Source organism: Phytophthora cinnamomi (genome assembly GCF_018691715.1).
Source record: "Phytophthora cinnamomi strain GKB4 chromosome Unknown Contig84, whole genome shotgun sequence".
NCBI lineage: Eukaryota > Oomycota > Peronosporomycetes > Peronosporales > Peronosporaceae > Phytophthora > Phytophthora cinnamomi.
Genome location: NW_027151017.1, coordinates 78,590 through 103,174, shown reverse-complemented (window position 1 = coordinate 103,174; position 24,585 = coordinate 78,590). Strand labels below are relative to the sequence as shown.

General features: G+C 53.3%; 8 protein-coding genes across 8 annotated transcripts; 6 read left to right on the top strand and 2 right to left on the bottom strand.

Annotated features, from left to right (window-relative positions):
* Positions 1-181: 181 nt before the first annotated feature.
* IUM83_18373 (syntaxin-like protein) lies at positions 182-466 on the top strand (the record flags this gene model as incomplete). The annotated part of the gene is made up of 1 exon (XM_067943368.1): positions 182-466. One exon carries the CDS (start codon positions 182-184, stop codon positions 464-466), a length of 285 nt encoding a protein of 94 aa, XP_067784849.1.
* A 205-nt stretch (positions 467-671) lies between these two features.
* IUM83_18372 (syntaxin-like protein) lies at positions 672-1,414 on the top strand (the record flags this gene model as incomplete). The annotated part of the gene is made up of 2 exons (XM_067943367.1): positions 672-1,187; positions 1,271-1,414. 2 exons carry the CDS (start codon positions 672-674, stop codon positions 1,412-1,414), a joined length of 660 nt encoding a protein of 219 aa, XP_067784840.1.
* A 394-nt stretch (positions 1,415-1,808) lies between these two features.
* On the top strand, positions 1,809-3,789 carry IUM83_18371 (Mannosyl-oligosaccharide alpha-1,2-mannosidase; the record flags this gene model as incomplete). Its single annotated transcript, XM_067943366.1, has 4 exons — positions 1,809-2,633; positions 2,707-2,832; positions 2,908-3,045; positions 3,106-3,789. 4 exons carry the CDS (start codon positions 1,809-1,811, stop codon positions 3,787-3,789), a joined length of 1,773 nt encoding a protein of 590 aa, XP_067784848.1.
* Positions 3,790-4,019: 230 nt separating this feature from the next.
* On the top strand, positions 4,020-5,141 carry IUM83_18370 (AGC/PKA protein kinase; the record flags this gene model as incomplete). Its single annotated transcript, XM_067943365.1, has 1 exon — positions 4,020-5,141. The coding sequence occupies one exon, from the start codon at positions 4,020-4,022 to the stop codon at positions 5,139-5,141; it is 1,122 nt and encodes a 373-aa protein (XP_067784839.1).
* A 903-nt stretch (positions 5,142-6,044) lies between these two features.
* Positions 6,045-7,001, top strand: IUM83_18369 (Mannosyl-oligosaccharide alpha-1,2-mannosidase; the record flags this gene model as incomplete). Its single annotated transcript, XM_067943364.1, has 1 exon — positions 6,045-7,001. One exon carries the CDS (start codon positions 6,045-6,047, stop codon positions 6,999-7,001), a length of 957 nt encoding a protein of 318 aa, XP_067784890.1.
* A 359-nt stretch (positions 7,002-7,360) lies between these two features.
* IUM83_18368 (Der1-like family) lies at positions 7,361-8,477 on the bottom strand (the record flags this gene model as incomplete). Its single annotated transcript, XM_067943363.1, has 6 exons — positions 7,361-7,457; positions 7,528-7,597; positions 7,660-7,891; positions 7,968-8,061; positions 8,152-8,225; positions 8,325-8,477. The coding sequence occupies 6 exons, from the start codon at positions 8,475-8,477 to the stop codon at positions 7,361-7,363; spliced, it is 720 nt and encodes a 239-aa protein (XP_067784855.1).
* Positions 8,478-8,705: 228 nt separating this feature from the next.
* Positions 8,706-9,355, top strand: IUM83_18367 (E3 ubiquitin-protein ligase Zswim2; the record flags this gene model as incomplete). Its single annotated transcript, XM_067943362.1, has 3 exons — positions 8,706-8,822; positions 8,893-9,063; positions 9,143-9,355. The coding sequence occupies 3 exons, from the start codon at positions 8,706-8,708 to the stop codon at positions 9,353-9,355; spliced, it is 501 nt and encodes a 166-aa protein (XP_067784846.1).
* A 3,325-nt stretch (positions 9,356-12,680) lies between these two features.
* IUM83_18366 (Transmembrane protein) lies at positions 12,681-15,554 on the bottom strand (the record flags this gene model as incomplete). The annotated part of the gene is made up of 1 exon (XM_067943361.1): positions 12,681-15,554. One exon carries the CDS (start codon positions 15,552-15,554, stop codon positions 12,681-12,683), a length of 2,874 nt encoding a protein of 957 aa, XP_067784845.1.
* Positions 15,555-24,585: the final 9,031 nt, after the last annotated feature.

Here is a 24,585-nt window from a genome sequence, read left to right as displayed (position 1 = left end):
AATAATGCGGAAGAGGAAGAGTGAAGGTCCTTCGTGCCAATGGACACCTTGACGTTGAACTTTCGGATTTTCCGGGCGCGGATTGGTGGAAAGAACAGCCAATGAAGTGCGCGCGCGACGCTTCAAGATCCACGGTATCTTCTGCTTGTGGTGATGGCCGACCGGTAGGATAGTGGTGAGAATGGCGTATCGAGACCTCACGAGCCGCTTCCAGGAGCGGCGGGCGAACCTGCGCAAGCGCAACTTGCGCTTCCGGATGAGGCCGAGGCTGGACAACTCGCCGCTGCTGGGCGCGCTGTTCCTGTCCAAGCAGGTGGCGGCGCGGGGATGGGTGATGCGCCTTCCGAATAAGTGTGCTGATGCTACTGGTGGTGTTGAGTTGCAGAGGGCCAAGTCGCATGCGATGGAGAAGGCGCTGCTGCAGGACGCGCGCGAATTCCCTGAAGGAGAGCATGGGGACGTATAAGCCCGAGTGGACGCGCTTTGCGGACAGCGCAGACGAATCAATCCGCCTGCTGCATGCCAAGTGTACGAGGTCTTTCTTGATCGTGCTCGGGTCGGTTTCTTCCATTGTAGATCGCTAACTCACAGCTTTGCGACGCTATTGTCGTCTTGTTCGTTGCTTGTGCCGTCCAGTGGAGTATTTGCAACTTCTGCATACTCGAAGACTCATGATCCGGTTCGACGACTCGGAGATCCAGCAAGAGCGAGAGATCAATTGTCTGACCGAGGAGATCACCGCGTTGTTTCATAAGGCGGATCGCTCGCTCAAGAAGATCACGAGAACTTTTGTCGGTGGGGAGCCAAGTCCGTCGCCTGCGGATCGGCTGGTGCGATTGAATACGCAGCGTGCTATTGCCGGTCGCTTGCAAGAGATATCCATCCAGTTCCGGGCACGGCAGCGTGAGTATCTTCAGCGACTTCAGCTCCAGAAGTTCGGGAGCGAGATTTTCGACGTCGACGAGATGGAGAAGGGAGCGGCGAGAGCAGGCGAAAGTTTTCGCTTCGGCAATACGGCAACCGCGCAGACAATGGACCACACTGAGTACGACATCCGGGCTCGAGACATCGAAATCCAGCGCATTGCCAAGTCTGTCGCAACGCTAGCGACCATGTTCAAAGAAGTCGCGGAGATGGTGATCGACCAGGGCACGCTCATAGACCGGATCGACTACAACATGGAGCAGGTAGCGCCACAGCTGACCCGCCTGCTCATTCCACTCACACCACGCTAACAATCTGTTCTTCGACCGCTTTCCTACTGCTCTAGGTGGTCGAGAGGATGCGCTCCGGGCTGAACCAGCTCGATCGCGCCGAGAAGTACCAGCGCAACACGAGGCCGGAGCGCTGCATCTTCCTGTTGCTGTCGCTCATCACGCTGTGCTTCTTCATCCTCGTGATGAAACACTCTTGATCGGCTGCAACCACTCTCAGTCTCACGGAATGGATACGCCTGCTACCATTGGGCATCGGGACCCTGGTCGCTAGACCCGGGCCGCTCACTCGTTGTGTTCTCAACGGGCTCGCCGAGTCCACCAAGCCGAGCAACGAGTCAAAGCGAGCATCCACCACCCGCTCCGCCTCCTCGCTCCGCCCAGCAGACCCAAAGCTCGCTCTCAATTGACACGCATAAACAAGTTGTTCCTCGTCATGTGCCCAGCTCTCCGTTCCATCCATCCATCCCTTCCCTACCAATTCAAAAGTGCCGTCTCCATTGGCCAAAATCCCTCCCCCTCTTCAATGCCTCATCCCCCCTCCTCAGTGACATCAACCCCTCCCCTTCACACACGTTCAATAACCCGCCGAGCATGGAGCCGCGTGCCCGTCGTCTCAGCAACATCCGCGAGCCGCCGCTGGGGCCGCTGGCCGCGTCCCAGCTGCCCGCCAAGAGCTTCAGCCGCGGTGGGAGCGCTCGCAGCGGCGTGTCCACGTCCCGCTCGCTGTCCATGGCTGTGGTGCTGCGTCTGCTGCTGGGGCTGCTGTGCGTGGGGATGGTCGTGCAGTGGGTGCTCTGGAGCTCCAGCGTCGTGGACCGGCAGGCTGCAATGAACACCCCTAATAACGGGTGGATGAACCACCTGCGCCGCATCGAGCACGCGGCCGACACGCCCGCGCCGGCGCCGCCCGTGGACGCGTTCGCGTTCGAGCCGCCGGCCAGCGACCCGACCCACGACGAGGAGCAGCGTCGGCGCGCGCCGTACGACCCGACGAGGCACAACGAGGACCAGAAGCAGGTGGCCGACATGGTGCAGTGGGCCTGGAAGGGCTACGCCACCTACGCGTACGGCCACGACTCGCTCAACGTCAAGACGTACAAGGGCACGGGGCTGCCGGACCACGACATGGCGCTCACGCTCGTGGACGCGCTGGACACGCTCTACCTCGTGGGCATGTTCGACGAGTTCGACCGCGCCAGCGAGTGGGTGGCCAACAACATGGAGCAGCGGATCTTCCTCAGTGGCTTCATCAGCTTCTTCGAGACGACCATCCGCCTCATGGGGGGACTGCTGTCGTCCTACTACATGTCGGGACACGTGCACCTGCTGACCATCGCGAACAAGCTGGGCACGGCTCTTTCGCCTGCGTTCGAGGTCTACGACCACGGCATGCCCGCCAAGGACTTTGACATTGTGGTATGTGGATCATGGGAGGGTGGTATGGTCAAGAGGTGCGATTCTGATGGTTTTTTTTTTTCGTGGTGTATAGACGAAGGGGACACGAGCTGCCCCGTCGTTGGCAGAGGTTGGCACGCTGCAGATGGAGTTCAAGTATCTCGCCCGGCTCACGGGAATCTCGAAGTACCAGGAGCAAGTGGACCGCATTTCCGACTCGGTACGTGAGCTAGTATTGGTGGCACTAGGATCGTTACTGACCACGTTTCGTCTAAAATTGTATTGATACATGTAGTTGGCGCAGCAAGTGGAGGAGAAGTACACGAACGGACTCTTGCCGGTGCAACTGAACCAACAAAGCGGAAAGATTGCCACGTCAAAGATTACGTTGGGTGCTAATGGTGACAGCTACTACGAGTATCTGTTGAAGCAGGTATGGATACAAGTGTTCAAAGTTGGAGGGAGAGGATCTAACTTAAGCTGTATGTTGTAGTGGCTTCTTTCGGGCAAGAAAGACGATAAGTTCAAAACGCAGTACATGACAGCGGTGGACGGAATCATGGACAAGCTCTTGGGCACCTCAAAGCCCAACGGTCTCGTGTTTATTGGTGAGCTCGTCTATGGCAAGTTTGAGCCCAAGATGGACCACTTGGTGTGTTTTGTGCCGGGTATGTTGGCGCTCGGATATCAGAACGGCATGCCGGAAGAGCACCTCACCCTCGCGAAACAGCTCATGGAGACTTGTTACCAAATGTACGCGCAAATGGAATCGAAGCTCGCCCCCGAAATCATGTACTTCAACATGAAGGAAAACGTTGAGGAAGACCTTGCCGTCAGTGCTACTGATGCCTTCAACTTGCTTCGTCCTGAGACGGTGGAAAGCTTGATGGTGTTGTACCGCGTGACGAAAGACGAGAAATACCGTGAGTATGGCCGTGCCATCATGAGGGCGTTTGAGAAGAACTGCCGGTTAGAGCGCGGCGGGTATGCCAGCATCGGCAATGTGGCTAAGGGGCCGATTCATGTTGGTTTCCGCAACGAAATGGAGAGCTTCTTCATCGCTGAGACGCTCAAGTATCTATTCCTGCTCTTTTCGGACGACTCGATGTTGGCGTTGGATGAGATCGTCTTCAACACGGAAGCCCACCCATTCCCGATAGACAAAACTGCCGCATAGACCAGTGAAGTGCTCGTCTTCAATACCCGTGCCGAGTTCAATTCCAGTGTACTGCCATTCTACATACCCGCGTAAGTTAACGAATGGAGCTTGTTGTAACCGTGGTGATGCTTTCTATTCTTCGCGTTGTACATGTATTTTGAGCACTAGGTCTGCCCCTGTGAAACGGTTCCCGCTCCAAGCTGTCCGACACTGTAGATGAGGGCAACCTCGTCAAGCGTGCTTTGCAGATGGGCGGCGCAGTGTCGGTCCTCGGTGATCCAGCCCCAAACTCGAGTTACAGATATGGCGAGACTACTGACGCACAGGGTGACAAGGTAGGGGACGAGGTGGTGTCCTGGATCGGTTTGAAGTTGGAAATGCCACCAAAACCATTCAGCGTGGAGAACTACTTCGAGATGCAGAATATTGTGGGCACGGGTATGCTGGGAAAGGTGCGCCTCGTTCGACACAAGCGGTCAAGTCTTTACTACATCCTCAAGTCGATCAAAAAGAAGGATGTGATCGTAAAAAAGATGGTCCCACAACTTGAAGCCGAGCGCGACGCGATGGAACACATGACGGCAATTCAGCATCCGTTCGCCGTTCGGTTCTTCGGCAGTTTGTCCACTTCATCGCACGTTCACTTCCTGATGGAGTATGCGCCAGGTGGCGAGCTTTTCCATCGTCTACGCAACGTCGGGCGCCTATCCAACGACGAGGCCAAGTTTTACGCTACAGAACTCGTCGTATTCATTGATGCGTGTCATACAAATGGCTTCATGTTTCGAGATCTCAAGCCCGAGAATATCTTGCTGGACGCTGGTGGACACATCAAAGTGGTGGATTTCGGCTTTGCCAAGGCGATTCGCAATCCAAGCGACCGGACCACGACCAGTGTGGGGACACCTCAGTATTTGGCGCCAGAGCAACTCACGCTATCGAACAAAGCCCGCAACTACTCGAGAATTGTGGACTGGTGGGCGTTTGCCTGCGTGGTGTTCGAAATGGTGAGCGGTTCGCCACCGTTCACGTCACGGCGCAACGAGTCTCATTTCGAGCTGTACAACCGCATCCTCTCGGGCAAGATCTTCTGGCCGCGGTACATACAGAGCCCGTTGAAAGACTTGCTTCGGAGCATGCTGCAAAGCGACCCTGCCAAACGGCTGAGCGAGGTCGGTGCTATCAAGGAGCATGCGTGGTTCGAGAACGTGGACTGGGACTCTGTCCCGCTCCGTCAAGTTATTGCGCCGCACATCCCGACTTTGACCTGCCCTGGAGACACGTCCAACTTCGACGACTACCCAAGTTCGAGCGAGGAGACCCCGCCGCTCGACAACGACGCATCTCGGCACGAGTTCCGCAACTTTTGACTCGCATCGATCGGCCGGTGTCACTCGACAGACATCCAGACACCGGATCACATTCGCGTCAGGATGGTAATCACTACGACAGCGAGCCGGAAACCCAAGCAGAGATGATTGCCAGCGCCCACCCGGACACTGGAACCCGTGATGTAGGCAGATGGTGTGCAGCGTTGTGAACGTTCTGCTTGAGAGCGTTCGGGCGATGGCGTTGCCAACGCGTCACATGGTGTCTACACGAAAATCGGCGGCAGTTGCCGCTCGTCTACAGGGCACTTCAACTACAGCATGTATTACATGTATCATGCTGTCGTGAAGCTACAGCAAACCATACTGCACGATCAATAACTTGTGCCATCCCGTTGCGCGTGCACTGCTGTTCGCAGGCGAGAGCCGGGCACTATACATGTGCACACTTCTTTCGCCTCCTGCTGGTGCTGGAGCACACGGTATGGATGGCGGGGCTGCAAGTGCGGCGCTGCGAGGCAAAGTCTGCCGGAGCAGCTTGTTCCGGAGCCAGCCGAGACTCGCAGTAGGGTCGAGGTCAAGCTGCGAGCTGGGCTCTTGTCCATCATGGCAGCGCCGCGGCGTTTGCAATGGGTCGGGAAAGGCGAGGCGGTTCACACAATCCGGAGTTCTCCACACTGGTGTGGGTTCCTCCCTGTCGGCTCCACGCGCCTTTGTCTTCCTTCCGTCCTTCCTTCCTCCCTTCCGTCGCCTTTGCCGACGGCCCTCGTCATTCTGCAAAAGGGTCTCCGTCGCCCAACGCGCCTCGCAACCGATTTGTGGCGCGCGCGGCCGGGAAAAACCGAGGAAGAAGAGCAGGAAGGGCACGTGCAGAGACCGGCAGTTCAAAGCGCGGTGTAATAGCGAGCTGTGGCCTCGTGGAATCGACCAGAGAGACCACCAACCATGCCAGCGTCGAAAACGACTCGCCCGGCACTGCTGGACCCGCTTCACTCTCCAGGAAGCGACGAACCAGGCGAGCCGCTCCCGCTCCCGCTCCAGCTCCAGCACGGCCAGCAGCAGCTTGAGCACTTGACGCTGCGTGCAGCAGACGCCGGTGCGACCTTCCGACAGAACCAGGCGACAGCGGAGACCATGGGCAAGACCAAGAGACGCATGTTCTCGTCGCCGTTGCTGCGCCGCTCGGCCACGGCGTCGTCCGCGGCGGCGGCTTCGGCCGCCTCCAAGATCAAATCCAACCTGTCGACCGTCACCAAGTTGCCCACGGCGTTGAAGCGATCGGCGACGACCAACAGCGCCAACGCCAACGCCAACGACGACAACAAGGCGAACGTCGGCCGAGCTCCGACGATTCCGTCGCGGTCGGACTCGTCCAGTACCGAATCCGCCGCCAAGCAGGAAGCCCCCAAGCAGCACGGCAGCAAGATGTTCAGCATCCCGTCCATGATGCGCATCCGGACCGGGTCCAAGGAGGACAAAACGCACGAGTCCGCACACGTGGACGGGCCCAAGGACTCGGCGGAGGACAAGTCCGAGCTGAGTAACAATGACACCTCGAGCAGCAGCGAGACGGAGGGTGATGGCGACATGGAAGCGACGTCGCCGGAGGCTGCAGCGCAGGCCCACAAGTCGGCGATCAACAGCGCCTCCCGCTTCGTTATGGGCATGCCCACGTTGCTGAGACGCGCAGTCTCCAACAACACGCCGGCGACTGCGGCTGCTGCTGCTGTTGCTACCCAGAAGAAGTCGCCGGACACCAGCGCCAACTCGACCCCTCGAGGGCAGCTCCCTGAGGATGATTTCGAGGAGAATGAACGGCATTCGCTGCTCATGATGATGCAGGTGCCTGAGTCGCGGAGGAATTCGCAGATTCCGCTCATGGCGGTCAACGAGGCATGGTAAGCAAAGCGGGCAGAGCGAAATGCCTGCTTCCTTACATCATCGACTGCATCCTGCAGTATATCTATGCCTCGCCATGCCCCTCCAGCTACTGCTTCGTTTTGCGAAAGAAGCAAGACGATGCTCGTACACCATCAAGGTCGTAGCCTGGTACGAGAGTACATATTCGGCTGTGGTCTGCATGGCACAGGCCACACGGGTCATCTAATTATCAGCTTATAATGACAGAAAAGGTTTTTTTGCATTGCCATCACGGTTTCTTAGCAGCATGGATTAAGCTGCGGTTGGTATTGTCGATTCGATGAAAGGCTTGCGGCCCACCCTATCTTCAATTGGTTTTCAGTTTTGCTCAATACACATTTTTACTCCATGTGAGGGTGGTCATTGCCATCTGCGCCGAAGTCGTTGATCACCTGCTCGCCATCGACAACCGCAGGGCGCGGATCGAGCAGGTATCGACTGCGGAAGGAGCCACAAACAGTAACGTCAGCACAGCTCGCTAAAAGGTCATGGCAATCACAGCACGTACATGATACGGGGAGTAGCAAGCGGCCGTTGAGTCTTCCACCCTCGGATGCTTGCAATCGTAGGGTACACATCTGCATATCCAACGCGAAAGGTTAGCAGCTCTTCGTTTAACGATCGACTAAGTAAACCGCACCTTCAAGAAAGTAGTAGATGTGTCCTACAATGATGCCAATCAGGTCCGTCGTGGCGCTGTTTCCCAGCAGAATTGAGAACGAGAAGAGCACCCACGGCAAATACGGCGCCGTGAAGGGGAACAACCCCAGGAAGCTCATCCGCACGTGCTCGTTGCGTCGCCCCCAGAGGTACACCATCATGAACGTCAGCGACGAGCCCAGAAAGTGGATGTTCACGAACGGCGCCACCAACTGCATCAACCACCAGCAATAAACACATCAGCACTCTCCCGCACAGTCCTCGTCCCCACAAACCACGTGGACGTACGATCATCACCACCGCGCCCAGCAGCAACATGTACACGAAGTCCGCTGTCCGACCGCGGAAGGACCCCTCCTCCAGTAATCTGCAGTAGCGGACGCTGTTCACACCAACAAATCCACCGTTACTAGAGCCCCACCATGGTGTTAACGCAGCCTGCAGCGCTGCAAGTCCACGAGCAGCTACGTACACGAAGTACATGTGGAAGAGGAAGTCGAGGCTGAAGAGGCCGAAGAACATGAAGTTGGTCACGAGCCGCCACACCTGCAGCGGTACGAGTAGTGCAAAACGGTGTGCAAGCACAACCGCGTCAGTGTCACCGCCCCACGGCCCATTGCAACGCCAGCACCGCTGCCCACGCACTTGTCCCTTGAAGAAGATGAGGTTAAAGTTGAAATAGAGCGAGAAGGGCGACACCAGGTCCAGCGCGCAGGCCGTGGTCGTCAGGAACGAGCCTGTCAGGTACAGCCGCGACACCACGGGGATCTCGTAGTACCATTCCAGCGGGTCGTTCATGCTCGTCGATCGGCTCCTCTGCCTGCTTGATGTGATGTGGTGCTGGCTTGTGAAATGACGCCACTTGGCAATCGCCCACCTACAAATAGCCCCCAACCTACAGTTGTAGGTTGGGGTATAGGTTGATGGGGGTCCACTATTCGGGCGAGGGCTCGTTATTAGGAGCAGGTAGGGTACAAGTTGAAGTGGAGTGACCACGTCCATTTTTGGTGCGAGAAAAGCAGTGCGATGAGCCGACTGGTGCCATACCGGACGAAGGTGTCGGAGGAGGTGGCGGCAAGCATCCAGCAGACGCTGAGCACGACCATGTACCTGGTGCAGACCACGGGCCCCACGTCCTACGTGGTGCGTTGTACTACCTAGATGTAGATCAGTTGCGTGTGCGCGTAGTGTTGTAACTACTGGGATGCTGTAGATCCAGGAGCAGAACTGTAACAAGAAGCACAAGGTGCTGATCGGGTCGCTGCAGAGCTGCAGCTGCGGCACCGCCGACATATGCATCCACATCCTGTTCGTCATGCTCAAGGTGCTGCGTGTACCAGCGACGACGCCCGTCGTGTGGCAGAAGTCGCTGATTGATTCGGAGGTGGGGAAGAGTTTATACTACACTGCACGTTTGAGGGCGAGGTTGGGTCATTTCTTTTGTCTTGTTGCTGGTGCTGCAGATTGAGACGCTCCTTCGTGGAGGATACAGAGAGCAGTCGAGGCCGGCGCCGAAGCCGTTCATGAAGAGGAGGAAGGAAGAGGCTGCGGCTAAGACCGAGCAGCCTGAAGATATAGATGTGGAGAGACACGAACTGGTGGAAGGAGAGGTGTGCGCTATCTGTCAGGAAGACATGGACGACAATCAGCCACTCACTTTCTGCCGCAAAGGGTGAGTGTGCGTTGCATTCTTTTCCAACTTGTGCTAACTGTTTCGGCTGTAGTTGCGGCAACAACTTTCACATCGAGTGTATGAAGGTCTTCGGTGAAAGTCGGAGACAGTCGAAAGAGAACATTATATGTCCGCTGTGTCGTCAAGACTGGGGAGACACAGCGCTGTCTTCGCTGCGAAAGGAGATTGACGCAGCAAACAGGGCTCCGAACGTTCATAAAGGAGCATCGTGCAGGAAATGCAAGATAAAACCTATTCGATGCGAACGATATCGCTGCGTACAGTGCAAGAATGTGGACTTGTGTGCGCGCTGCTTCAAGTCTAACGCCCACTCGAGTCATGCTTTCGTGATGAAGAACAATGTTCCAGATCCCTGGGTTCCTGCTTCACGTGGAAATCAACCTCGCACAGCTATCAGTTCGGATATAATTCGGGACCTGGAAAACCGAGAACTCTCAACGAATGACTACGACATATTGTTGCAACTAGATCAAGGAGACAAGCGCCCCATTCAAGACTACTTGGTGAAAGTTGTTTCAGGAACCAAGGCGAATGCTGAAAACGCTAAAACTTTTGGCGAATCTGGATCAACATGCTCGTTGTGTGCTCAAAGTCTCAGGATAAAGGCCTCTCTACATTCGACATTGTGTGGGGTTAGTAGTTCTTGCTCGGTCACTATAGTCGCGCGTGTTGCTGGTGTCTAATATCATCGCTGTGAATGCATAGCATGTTTTCCACGAAAGCTGCCTCGCTAGGTCGATTTTGGCGCAAATGTACGCATGCCCGTACCCTGGATGTGATCAAGCGCTGTTGCCGGGTTTATTGTACCTTCAACAAAAGTACAAGACCCGTAAAACAGAGCAGTCAAGCAAGCAGAAACAAGAGATTTCCGATGCAATGCCTGTGCTGGACGCATCTTTCGCCGTGTTGGGACTTCAGCAGCGATACTCTCAGGGTCACGTTACAGGAGACACTAGCAGCAAGGGGTCAAGCTCACGCAGAAACCAGCGAGTGGCTCAATTACGAACTAATCGAGACAGAATCGAGCTTCCCTCATTACCTGGACTAGTTTCAGTTGGCATAGTGCCACACAAACAGCCCACTATGGATGAACGTGCATTGGTGCCCAATCAGTTGGAACATGAAAACGCTGTCCCCAAGTACTTCGACAGAGCAAGCTCCACCCGAAGCTTTGCAAGGGGGACGCTGGTCAAAGCCACCCGAGTCCAAAGTGCTCTTCCTGCACTCAGCCAGCCAGTCCCCTCATTTTTAAGCGACGAACATGTGACTGAAAACCGCCTCAACCATGCCGAGAAGATCCGCTCCGAACTTAAAGCTATTGAGAGGGAGCGTCTTCAAAAGCAACGGCTGCAACGGGAGGAGCGTCGGCAACGCCACCAAGAGAGCAGCATTACTCCAGCATTTACCGGTGTGTTTCTTGGGGAAGAACGTGCTCAAACGGCCAAAGTTCCACCTACGCGAGTGCACCAGGTTAAATTAAAGTTAAAAGAACGGCACCACCAAGCACGCGAACGAAGTCACCTTCCAACTACTCTCCCAGATTTATTTGTTGGCAACGGGAGAAGAAGCTAATGTACCAAGAATATTTATGCCTACGGAACTGCACACACATATGCTTATTCTGCCAGTTTTGTTCCCGATTCGTCAGTGCTAAGTTCCCAGCCCCGGCAAGTAGTCGACTGAAAAGCCGACGCAATGCGTGTCCATCGCGATAAGTCGTGAAGAGATTATTCGGGTGCGATCGTTGCACTCTCGCCTGGGTGAGGTAATGTGTTTTGACAAGGTGGCGTTCGACGCCATTGACTACCGGTAGTGCTATCTCCACAGCATTCTGCAGGAAATTGTTATTTTGCAGGCATACCATCGTTATTCCAACATTGAGATACTGGTCAAGTCGATTTGGCGCCAACAGTACACGCCCACAGCGACCTCCTGCTTGCAGCTCGAGCTCGGCGACAATATCGTCGACGAATGTCGTAGCAGTCATTTGTGGTGGTCGTGTTCGCAACCACGCTGGCGCCAGAAGGTGTTTGCGGCAGCGACAAACGCGAACAGGTTCCAGTCCATAAGGATACTTGGATCGATCTGGATCGATGACACGTACTCGTTGAGCTACCGACAACAACAAAAACTGTGAGCTCGTACAACAGTTGACGATACACAAGGGTCCGATAGTTTACCACTGGGATTGCGTCGGGTACTCTTGTATCGAAGGACGGCATTGGAACCTAGTTTATTCTTGGAGTCGGTTGAGATCGCTTTGTTGTGATAGGACTAGACTAAACTTTCGAGTCAATGTTTGGGATTGACAGGTTCAAGTCGGAAGAATTACAAAATATACTTCAGAAACTGCTGCTTCGAAGTGATAACGTCAAATGAGAACTCTGATCAATTGGCAGAGTAGCCTGGGTGCTGTGCCGCACCCAGATTAATTTACTGAGATCGGAACTTGGGTGTTGCTTGGTATCCATGCTTCCGTCCACGACAAATTGCGCTGGTGCTTGATCGCCATCCTTGCAGTTCCTTGCTGCAATCAGCGTGGTAGAGCAGATCGACGTCGGTTACCCGGGCAGTCTCATGGACGGGCAAGAGGACAACGCGACCTCGTTATGATGGCAAAAAATGTTTTTGCCGCGACCCGCGGACGTTTTAAACCCAGCTCAAGCTTCCACGTGGCTGCGAACGCGACCGCCGCAGTTGATTGCCGGCTCATTTATTGACGATGTCGTCACCGAACTCGCGCAGATGACAGGAGGTCGCTGTAGTAATATGCTGCTGGCGCCAAATACACTAACGCAGCTCGCTCGCGTTGTGGAAACGATGATTGCCCTACAAAACAGTTATTTCCTGCAGGATGCAATGTAAGCGGCGTTGCCGGTAGTCAAGGGCGTCGATGATTATCTCGTCGAGATGCATTCCCACATCGAGAGGAGAGCGCAGCAAGCGCAGCCGATCTATCTCGAGCCTCCTCGTGGCCACCAGGAATCCTGATTCAGGATCAACCATTGCGTGAAGCCGACGCAATTTGCGTCGGCTCTTCGTCAAATGCATGTGAGAGCTGAGATCTTCTGCGATATGTGCTACTTGTTCAGGCGCAGCTTCGTTTCGTTCAAGTAATGATTCGGTCACAACCTACTACTGGTACTTCGTGTTCAAGTTCTGGTCACCTACACCTCATTCTCACTCTTGGAAAGGCACAAGAAGACTAATGAAGGCAAAAAAGCTAAGTTTCCTTACTCTACTGAATTTATTTGTTGGCAACAGAAGCAGATCGTAACGAACATGCCGCGTGAATCTATCTAACTAAACTAAATAATGGAGTTGCGCCGGACGTACAGTGACGGATGAGGTGGCCGTAGGTTGCCGTTGGAGCTGTGAGGGAAGCGGCCTGGAGATCTGCTTTTCTTCCTGCTGCGATGAGATGGCGACGATAAAGGCGTGCGCATCTTGCGATGATGGCGACGGAGCACCATGGACAGCGCGATCGATACCGACACCGCGAACGAAACGTAAATCTCCGGCTTGGATATCGTCGCGAGCACTCTCGGAAGCATGTCTTCTGTGGCCCCGGCGATGTTGTGCTCGAATAGGCATGACGAAATCCGGTGCCGAGCAGAGCCGCAGTGCTCCACTAAGTTGCAGAGCGTTCCTTCGAGCATATGGCAGGACAACTGCATCGACAAGTGCGGGGTATCACATGAAATCTTTTGAGTCATTCCAGCCTGAGCGTCAATCATCGTGATCGGGTCATATTCGGGGACGACTGCAAAGCTTCGGTGGTGTAGACTTGCTCGGTCGACCTTCATCGATGTTCCTCCAATGTGGTGGACCAGTTTGCTGTAACTTTGTACGAACCCTGGAGGGGAAAAAGTCACCGAGGTCGTTCCGACGATGGAGCCAACCAAACGCGCAATTCCGCCACCCATCGAGTGGCCCGTGAGCACCACCTTTCGGTCAGTGAGTGATGTGACGTAGTCCAGCAACTCGTGGTAATACCACGACTCGTGTTGCAAACCAAAAAGCCCGATCATTTCGCTATACAACTCGATCAGGGTGGAGAATGTGACGTCTGGCCAAATGCGGATCGTCGGGAAAATGGATGATAACACCGAGAATACCACGGGCTCGAAAAACATCTTCACGTCCTCCACGAAATCTGTGAACCTCCATATATCTGTGCCGCGCACTGAAATGACGCTTGTGTTGAGTTTCGGGATATACGCCTCGAAAAAATCGAGCTTAGAACCTGTCTTCGTATTCAACGCGGGCAAGTGAACGTGGACATCCCCAAGCTCATTGTCGAAGATGGTCGAAATGAACTCAGCTGTGTCATTTGACAACGGGTCAAAGTAGGCAGCTTCTGCGAAGAAAGCCAGGTCGATCAGACTGAGTCCATTCCAGCGGTTTGAGCAACTTGCGTAAAGCGGGTCGTCCACTACTATCGCAGGATTGGTCTTGTTTGCAAGCCCGAGGTGTAGCTTGACAACACCCGTGTGGTGGATATGGATGGAGTTGTCTTCGTACTCCACCGATGTCGCGTCCGGAAACCACTTCGCGCTTTTCTGAAGAACGGAAAGAATGCTGAATCCCGAGAGAGCTCCAACAAATAATAGCAAGATGGCGACTGCGAGGTAGACAAATTTCTTCGCCGTGCGGTGGCCCAAAAGTGGATGTCTCTTGTCAGTCGACGTTTCCTGGAGCATTTGCTGAAGAGTCTGGCCCATTTCGCTTAAGGATGAAGCAGCCTCAGATCGCAAAAAGCGGTCGAACAGGAACAGACCCACCACGACGAAGACGTGGGGTTTCTCCGTCATCTTGGAGCCAACGGAGATAACACCAGCCAAGCCTAGCGCTAGCGGGCCATCAATCAGCACCGCACGCACGCTCAAAAGACTCACCATACGTAGACAAATGAGCGATACCACGTAGATCGACGGCAGGAGCAGGTTAATAATGGTAAGCTCCAGCTGAGCGTGCACGAACCCCATATTCGGGTGCAGACAAGCCCGGAAGAAGACGATGCCCTGCCCGATGACGAACGTAAACTTGAGCCGCTCAAAGAATCCCGACAGCGCCTTCTTGTTCGAATCGCACTCCTTGACATTGGGAAACGTGAAGCACGTAATCGCAAGGAACCACAGAATCCACCCTACGAGCAACGTCATCCCGAAAATCTCCCACTGGTAGTTCGTGAGGTCGCTCAGCGGCGTGATCTTGAGGTTGAAGTGTCTCGCGCTCCACTCAACCGTCCAGAGTCCACCCAAGAAGTTCATCCCGAGCAGCCACCCACCCAACAGGAACGTTTTCACCGTGCTGAGTCCCGCCAGCGCCGAGCGCCACCTTGGCAAAATCTCCAGACACAGCTGAATAAACTGGCAGATGGCAATTGCCGTCGAGATGCGCAACGCGCGCTGGAACACCGGGTGCTTGTCCGTCAGCAGCTTGAGGTAGGACTCCTCGCACATGGCCTGCACCAGCGACGAGGACCCCTGCAACGCCGCGCTGCTGCAGTGCGACGGCACCACGATGAGGCTGGGCAGGATGATGAGCATGGGCATTGCAACCGTGAGGATCACCGCCTGGGGGCGGCACTCGCACGCGATGATGCGGCGGATGAGCGGGAAGTTCTGCAGCGACTGCCACGTGAGGATCCACGTGGCGCGGCCGAAGGACAGCACGATGCCCATGACGGACGCGTAGACCACGAGCACGCACAGCGCCTGCACGAAGGGCATGGTGATGATGGTGCTCATGTTCTCGCCCAGCACGGCGCCCACGTTGAAGAGGAAGCCCCAGAGGATGGCCAGCGCCTGCAGCATCACGTACACGAAGAAGAAGGCCACGACGGTGCGCGCGCTCTCCACGCGGCGGAAGACGAGCTTGGGCAGCGCCACGAACAGCAGCCGCAGCGCCGCCTCCCAGCGCAAAATGCCCTCGAAGTAGCGCCGCCGCCACAGCACCAGCTGCGTGGCGCGGAAGGCCTCGAGCTTGCGTCGCTTCATAGTATTGCCTCTATTGCTGCTGCTGCTGCTGCTATTGCTGCTTTTGCTCTGCTTTGGGGACGGCTTGGCGGTGCTGAAGTGGAGGCCGACGGCTCGTTCCCGGGCGAAAGACGCGGGCGGCTCCGGCCCAGGGAGCGACGAGGGCGGCGGACGACGTGTGGAGGAGCCGGACGGAGCCATGTGTCCAGTCGGGGTAGTGGTATCTCTCTTTCTCTATTGGGAATGGGTCTTTCTTCTCCTTTAAAGGGGCGTAGGTTCTCTTGTCTTGTCTTGGTTGTCTCTCTGCCAGCTGATGTGCTATTATGTGAGGTTGGTGATGGGCACCGCGCCGTTTGGGGTCGATGAGAGAAGTGGTGTGTCGCACATGAACGTTGGGTGTTTTGGACCAATGGTGGTGTTTTGAGGGGGTTTTCTGCCTATGGGAGCAGAGACGGGTGTATCCATGTGATGTCATCACGAGCGCGCTGGAAGAGCGTCATGACTGAGCATTTTGCTAGTAGGGTAAACGCTCCCGCTGATTGTGGCCGTGCATGTACTGCAGGCTGCAGGCTGAAGGTCGACGTCGCTGGCGCTGGTGATGCTAAGATGGCTCAACTCGGCGGTGCGTTTGAAGCAGCCTGATTCATTCGGTGCGACTCTTGGCGTGGCCTGTGGACCAATCGCCGCAGCTTCAACATGTGCAACGCTGGACTTGCTTCAATTTTGAACCGTGACTCATATCGCTAGCTCGAAAGGCAACATCGTGAATTCCAACACAATTTGTACCCGACCTATCATGCCAATCGCTGATCAAGAAGAATAAGTGCCTTAGCTCAGTGCAGGGCTCTCATAAGCAGCGGCGCAACAGATGAAAAGTCGACGCAAAGGGCGACGTGTATCACCACGATCTTGTACAATATTGACTTGGCCGTGCCATTGCGCTCTCGTCTTGGTGGGCCAGGGTGGTTTTACGTTATTGACAACCGGCAGCGCCTCCCCCGTGTAATGAGTGAGCCGGTCTTGTGCTTTTTGGCGGATCGGACTTGAAAACGGCGCTGGTGTCAAAATATACAGATTTGTCGGCACAAACATACACATATGGGAAGTGAATACTATAATATTCATTGAGACCGCGTCAAGCAAAAAATTGCTTAATTAAGAACCAAAGTACGAATCGCGATTTAACCGCATGAATCGAAAGAGCTGCGTCTTTAAGCTATTGATCGTTAGAAAATGTTAAAGGGTTACATAGGTCGAAAAAAAATCTCCAGTTCCGGACCGGGTTTTATGTAGGTCGTGTGACCTCAATATTTTTTCAATTTTAACTTATTGTTTATTGCCAGAAAGGTAATGTAAAAAGCAATCGAATTAGAGTTGTTTTTTCTTTCTACGAGTGCTCTTAGCTTTGGTTTTTTATGCCCGGGTTATGTAGGAATTTTGATTGGTCAACGCTAAACATGATTATCTCGAAAACCCCAAATGGTGGCTAAGCATCTTTTTGTTTGCTGCGGTCTCATATAAATATCATAAAGTCGCAGCCAAACCAAGGACATGCTATATTTATGATGGACCAATATAATGGTCGTCTGGCATAAATAAATGCCTGGTCATTTCTGTTGGCCAAATTACCAAAAGAGCGGCTGCGTACAACGGTTTTCGTTCAGGCGAGGCCGTGTCTACTTGACATTAGCTTGTTGTGCACAATTCCACCGATGAATTCAACGACCATCGGGATGAGTGGATGTGCTGAACAGGGTTTTTTCACAAAGTCAACTTTGACCGCTGCCGTGCTTGTGCTGGTCAACACACCATGAAAGAGAGACGTCTTCCATGCTTGAGTAGCACTTGTCGCGAGTTTGGAAATGTGGCGTCATCTGGAAGGTGTTCCACCGCACAACTCAGGACAAGTGGCAGACGAGAGTAAAAGGTCGGACCCATGCCCGCGGGTTCTACCTGCGATGTGGAGCATCGGCCAGTTGTGACTCAACCGATGAAAGAACTTATCGCAGTACATGACGAGATTGGGACCCCCCGTATTATCCTCGCTCGTCTCAAGAAGCAAGCAACCACCAAGCCATCTAAAGGCGGCTGACCAGAGCTGTCCCAATACAACACTCGCTAAACGTCCACCGGCGTTCAAAAGACACCAAGCCTTCAATCAAGGCATGGCTCGCGTTCGCCACTACAAACCAGAATATTAGCAGGATTCCGGATCTTTGTTTGGGCCCAAGTAAATGGCTTCGTATACATTGGATCAGGAGATGATGACATTCCTTTCATCATCGGAGTAATTTTCATTGCAATAATCGATAGATGCCTACGGTTCTGCAACTCTGGTAGTTTGAGGCAGTCCCATGCGGATGCCACGTTTAAACTAAGCGACCTTGGTTATCCCGTCATAGCATGCGCCTTCACGGATCGAGCACGTTCATACCAAGTTGGTGTAAAGCGGTGAGCCAACGCACGGAACATGAATACACAGAGCGCTTGCGCAGTTTTGTTGTCGTTTGTTCGAAAAAAACGGAAGCTTCATCGAAACTACGAGTCTAGTCAAGCCTGCTCCTGAGGAATATAATCCGATACCGGCACCCGAGTTGGTCAAGGCAGCGGCAGCTATGATCGAAGCCTCGCGAGTTGTAATCACCAGGACAACAGATGAAAACCAAGTTCGAGTCCTCGAACTTCTACGCACATACACTGATATAACAAGATGAAGACGAAAATGAATTTCTCCTGGAGACAGCCAATGCGGTTCCCCGTACTAATATATACCAGGGAAGGAGACCGAGCAACCGATTGACTTTGCATCTAGCGTTGACATTCACGCGAGACTACCATACGTCAGATTGTCGGATAGTTCGGAAGCCAGCGATACCCAGGACATACTACGATCTAGACCCAACCCAGATGGAAAAGAAGAAAACGAAATGATCAGCAACGGGAAAGATCATTTTGAACAATCCACATCACGGTCGCTACGCATTGAAATGCCTTTCGAGAGGTGGTTAGTCGACACCAGACGCAAGCGGTGTACTTGTGCCTTCTTTTCTAAAATGCTGGCATGTTGTGGCGGTCCTTCGAAAAGCTAACATTACCAGCAGCGTACGGGGTCCACTGGTAAAATGGAAAAACAGGGTATAGCTGTGCCCAAGACAAAATGTTCCAGCTCCAACCGTAAGGAAACCAAACCGAAGAACGGGAAAGGGAAGCAGTCTGGCCAAAACTCGAAGCAAACCAAATGGAAAGATGCCGCTACGTCCACAGCTATCAGTAATGAGGAGCCCCAAACACGCCGTCCAACCGGAGTGCCGCGGCGGAAAATGCCTCCACCACGGCCTTGGGATTGTCATTGACCCTGGCTAAGGCGACGGTGTTCTGAGCACCAGCCACGGCAGCTTCGATGATGCCAACCATACTTCCACTATTGAGGCTGGGTGACTACGAAGAACTTGCTATTTACCTAGTACTTTGTAGTATCTGTTCCGGGCAGACTCCATATCGGCGGATCGCGTTTGCAGCTGAGGGGATGCAGTACAGGTTGAGGCGGAATTGCCGACCCAGTCACCAGGTCGCTGTACCGAACACGTTTTGATTTGGTGGGGCAGGACACCTAAGCTCGCTTCACCTTGGCCCCAGTCGTGCCTGACTTCTGCTTTCGTTGACCTGGATAACCCCACGTTCGTCCAAGATCCCAAACGTCTCATCGGGGAAGCTGGAATCCGGTGTGGCAAGCATTTCGGCGTATGCGTGCCAATGCCGCGCCAAGCCTTCCAATATGTGCTTCACCCCGCCCACACAAGAGTGTTGTAGCACGCGCACGCCGCTCCGATTCCGATAGGCTATGACACTCGCCCTCGTACCCTCGTGCGTAGTCGTTTCCCTCCGTCGCAGCAAAGAACGTTACTGCGTTGTTAGCCTGCACAGTGAGTGATACTGGATAATTTAAGCCGATTCACCGAAAGTTTAGAATGAAAGCGTATACAGCCTTGACTACAATACAGGGTGGTAATAGGAACCACGGGACTGAGTAATAAGTGAAAGGAGACGAGTTTAAAAAATCCCAATACCTCTGATTCTTACCGTAATGCATGTTGGTGCTAAGATAACCAAGTCGAAAGCTAAGACGAAGGCGACAGCGGCAGAAAATACTGTTCATACTACGAGAGATATAGCGCGAAGCACCGCGAAAAGATGACTCCCATAATCCCCCCCCAAACAAGTTGTCATCGAATACACGGATGCTGATCTGACATGCTCGTACCACCACACTGATCATTTAGATACTTAATGTAGAAACGAAACGCATCATTGGTTAGACCTTCGGATGATAAAGACCGACCTCGCTGAACGCAGTACTGCGCAAAAGCTTCAAAGCATCCAGGAGGCGCTCGCCATGAATTAACGAGAAATCCAACAGCGGTTTCCACCGCAACAACAGTACATTTTCTTTTTGCCGGTGGTGAGGCACCGATATTGTACACGTGACCATTGATACGACAAAAAGTCATAAAACGACTCGTACTCACTGGCTTTCCACATGCACACGACCGCACAGGCCTTATCAAAGCCACCCTCCAGTAATCGCTTTCCAGACAGTCATGAGTCCGCCCACCGGTACCCATCAGGCTCATCTCTCCATTGAACCCTGTACCAATACATGAGTCCAACCGCACATAAACTAGGCCAACATCCTCGGTATCACCACGCTACCCGACATGCATACAATGTGTCTCTTCATTCTGCACTTTAGAGGCGACGGCAGAAGCCAAATCAACATACCCGTTGTGCGAATAAGTTATCTTGCAATTTTGACAGTGACATAGAGCAGTAGGTTCTGGCAAGTTGCCTCTCCAGACGAGCATGTTCGCGCCTGTGCAGATCTTGGGGTCTGTGTGCAAATGCGTAGTGCGTGCTAAAGCTGTAGAGAGAACCTGTTGTTTTGATGTATGGTGACCTCGAGAAAGAATATTCCGCGAGAGCCTCGATAGGATAGACTCTATCTATCGTCTGATGCAAGTTAGTCGGGTAGCATAACGCAACGTACAAAAGGCACATAGAGAAACAATGACCGGCAGAATTACGCTTTGCTTCGTTCCACCTACTTTATGCACTATTACACACGGATCATCTGGTGTAGAGTATTTCTGTGTGGGTATGTTACGAACCAACAAGCTGTATGCTGGGCCCTGAAGCTGTATATTGGAAACCTCTTGTCCTTGAAAACTTCCTTCCTTTTTCATATAGGGGCTAGGTGTAACCTACCCAGATGTTACTCAAATTATCTTCAGTCTTAATGTACCCCCCAAACCCGAGGCCTCCGGCGTCCGCCCATTTGATGAAACCCTATACATGACATCATTTATCTGTAGGATGGGTACTTAACTCAAGGTAATTGCTATCGCGTCGGCGGAGTCCGCATGGGCGTGGTGGTCGACGGAATGAAGTCGTTTGAGATAACCAGGTGAAACAAGATGGCCTATACGACCTGCTCGGATATCGAGCCGCATCAAATGCGTTACCGGCTGATGGAGTGTAGCTTCGCATTCTTGTGCGTCTGTGAGCGAGTTCGCTTGCTCTTGGCGAGGGAAGACAGTCACATACCTTAATAACGACGAAATCCCTATCTACGGTAGGGAGCACACAGCAGAGTCCCCCCCCCCCCCCCCGACGACGCACACGACGGAGGCATCCTCCCGAAAAATGAAGAAAACCGGCGGCAACAAAAAAATGCATTATGTCGCGATTTAGCGGAACACCATTTCCACCCAATGCGGATTCGTCATGCGATGTCACTTAGATTTGGCACACCTCTAGAAGACCTCACCTCCAACATTCAGTACCATCTAGAACTTTGTGAACTACCACGCGCGCACGTATCTGGTGAACAACTACCGGGTGGAGGACGTGAGAGAATGGATTCATGCGCATACGTACACTGACGGGGAAACAATGACGCAGCCCTTCACATTTGCATGGGATTTAGACTGCTATGACGAGCCGGTGGTGGATAACGGCTCGGATGAACGTCCTTTCATCGTCGGACTGACGTCGAATGCGATCGTCGTGAGGCTGATACTTCCTCCAGAGCGTTTTATCCTACATGTGGATGCAACTTACAAACTAAACTATCACGAGTACCTAGTACTGGTAGTAGGAGTGTCAGGTCGATCGTGTGGATTCCATGTTGTGGTTCTATTCTTCATTTCTCACGAGACGCAGCCTGTTGTCCAGTGTGCGTTAATGGCACGGAAGCGCCTGTACTTTTGAATCTCCGGTAAGGAACCTGAGGTTCCCTTGACGATGGAGACACCGATAAGGCCTAGAAAACGATCTCCACGCCATATTTGGAGGGAACAATGGGTTCATAGCACTTATGTGCTTCTTCCAAGTCATGAAGAACGCCCACAAAGCAATTAGAGGATTTCCATCGGGTGTCGCGGCTTCTATCCTCCACGACATGTACGACTTACAATTTACGCGCAGCGAAGCTCGTATCTTTGGATGCGAGATCGCCGTTGTCGCCAAGTGGTTGGACTACCCTGGTCTAAATTCTTTTGCGTAGTATATGTGGTCGCAGTGGCTCACTGGTCCGTTCAGCGCATGGAAATTTTACCTAACTCCGGGAGGGTTTGCACCCACTAATAATCAGGCGGAGGCGTTCAACGCGCTACTACATTTTGAGATGTCGACTCAAACTGGGCACTTTGCTGAAAGAACTACTGTATTACTGCGAGATCAGTTGTCGAACCCGCAATCGCTCCTCTTCGACGTCGTTCCGACGGCGACTCTCGTTCGACGTGTATCCGATCTAGTGCGACATAATCTTTTAGGGGCGAGCGAAGGCACTCCGATCGATAATCAGGGTACTGGAAGCATGCAGGTGTACTCACTTCTCACTAAACGAATCATAGTCGCGCTAACCAAGCGCTCTGAACGTGGCATTGCGGTGACAGCTCAAATGGGAGTCAACTACGCTCGCATGGAAGTGGAAGGACAACCATGCGGCGGGTGGGTAGTGGGTATGTACCAGAGTTGGTGTAGATACAATGGCTTCTATGCGTTCGGATTTTGTATCCATGTGCTGTTCGCAATCCAGTCGTGTGACCACTTGGATCGTCAAGGACAATAGATTTTGGTGAGCACGAAGAAGCGCAAACGTGGGAGTGGTGGTTCGGATGACAGGGTGACCACCTTGTTCTGCTTCATCGCCTCTGTGGGTCGTCCTTTCATGAGCACTGAGTATGCACACAACGTACGGTATACTCGCCAATGACATCGCCAGCATCTAAAAACGTACTGATGAAGACACGACGCCGACATGATCCGTGTCGTAGAGCTTCACAGTGTTATGCGTTCGAGGCGCATTGCTGCAAGCGACCTTTCGTGGACAGCAATCGGGAGTGCAGAAAATAGAAAGAGCTGCGTTGGGGCATGTATCCACGAAGTAGTCACCTACACAATTGCACGGATTTCCATCTCCAATATCTTCGAACACAATATTCTCAGGCACTTCGCACTTTTCCTTGTAGATCACGGTGTCTAACCAGGGTAGTTCAGCCTCAACGGGATCAGCAGGTACGCTGGTCTCGACAATTTCCGGTCAACGGACATGCAAGCGCTGTGACGTACGTTAATCCCGGGCCAGCGCAGTATTTCCCTCATTTACTTCGCCACCAATGACTCTGCATGGTATATATGCATCTGCATGCCGCTCCGCCTAATTCCGCACTTCCTCTGGTTGCATCGCTTGCAAGACTGTGCAAGATGCCAAGACCCCGCTCGCTTCTTGGGCTGATGGCGTATCTTGGCACGCTCCCAGCGAGTAGGAATATATTTGAGATGTGTGTCCATTGCTGCTAAGTTCGAGTCCGTAGGAGGCTTGACTGGTATTTCCTCTCTCTCTCCACCTTCCTGTCCTACGTCACTATTATCACGGACATAGCCTCCCTGCGATTTAGCAACACTCGTAGTACTGGATGCCTCTCCATCTTCATCTGTCTTAACATTAATAACTTCAACGTTCATTGCCATATTCGTTCCTACATGCTCGTTTAGTTCATTATCGTGGACACCAGGACGCGTTATCTGGCATATACACGTTATCCAAGATGCCAAGAAGCTAGGGGCAAGAAAGCGGTAGTATCACACCTGCAGACCTGAACAACACAGTGAAGCATCGCACAAAAACATTGACGGTACAGCATTTTCTGTATTGACAATGCAGAATTCGCAGCACATCCGCGCACAGCAGCCAGAGCGCTGAGGTCTTCTGAAGGTGTCCAGAATGTTAACGTTGTTTGTAGCGTACCGTGAAGTGCTCATTCCTCCCTCATCTAGGCCTCCGGTGTCCACTGGATCGCCCAGAAGCTGCACTGCAGTCACGACGGGCGTCAGCCTGGTTAAACTACCTCCGGGGGAGCTTCATGCAGGAAATACGATAGCGTATTTTTCCTGGGCGTTGTTGGTAGGGACCTCCGCGGCTACCGCGAGTCCGTTGTGTTGAGTGTAGGCTCAAGTAACGATGAGGACATGCCGATCCAAGTCAACACGGATGAGGTTGTGTTTCTTACGATGAAGATACAGAGGCTTGTTGATAATAATGACGGAGGACGAGGCTAAGTGGCGGAATTTGCGCTCATTCCGGCTCGTTAATGGCACTTTTAATGCTCCGAGGCGCTAGCGCCTTCAATCGTGCCACATGCGGCCGATGGTGCCATTGTTAGTGTAATTCAGCAGAGTGATCGGGAACGCGAGCATCCGGTCGTGGTCCCAGTGGTAGGCTCGTCGCCCCCGGCTGAGGAGATGAACGAGGACGTTTAGCGCTGTGGAGGATGGCGATTCGCGAGGAGGTTGTGACAACGCCTGACGCAACCGTGGCGTGTGACTGTAGGTTACTCGCGCCATAAAAGTGTCATGCATGATGCCATGTTAATTGGTCGTGCCATGTGTCACGGTGGCGAAACTACTCGTAGTGCGCAACAAAACTCCGTTCTGCTCACAAATACCAGCTCCATCATCCGTCGGCCATCGGTGAATATCGTTTTGAATTGAACCCCACCAATGCAGCAAGTTCATGCTGAGTGTAGACTGTAGAGTAGCTATTCTCTCACGTCACGTTGCGGGTGTTGCACGTTCACTTGGACAGACTCAGTCTCTTCGATGACCACTCGAGAATGCTCCGTCTGCGTATCCTGACTGACTGGCTGCTGGCTACCACCGTATATATGACGGA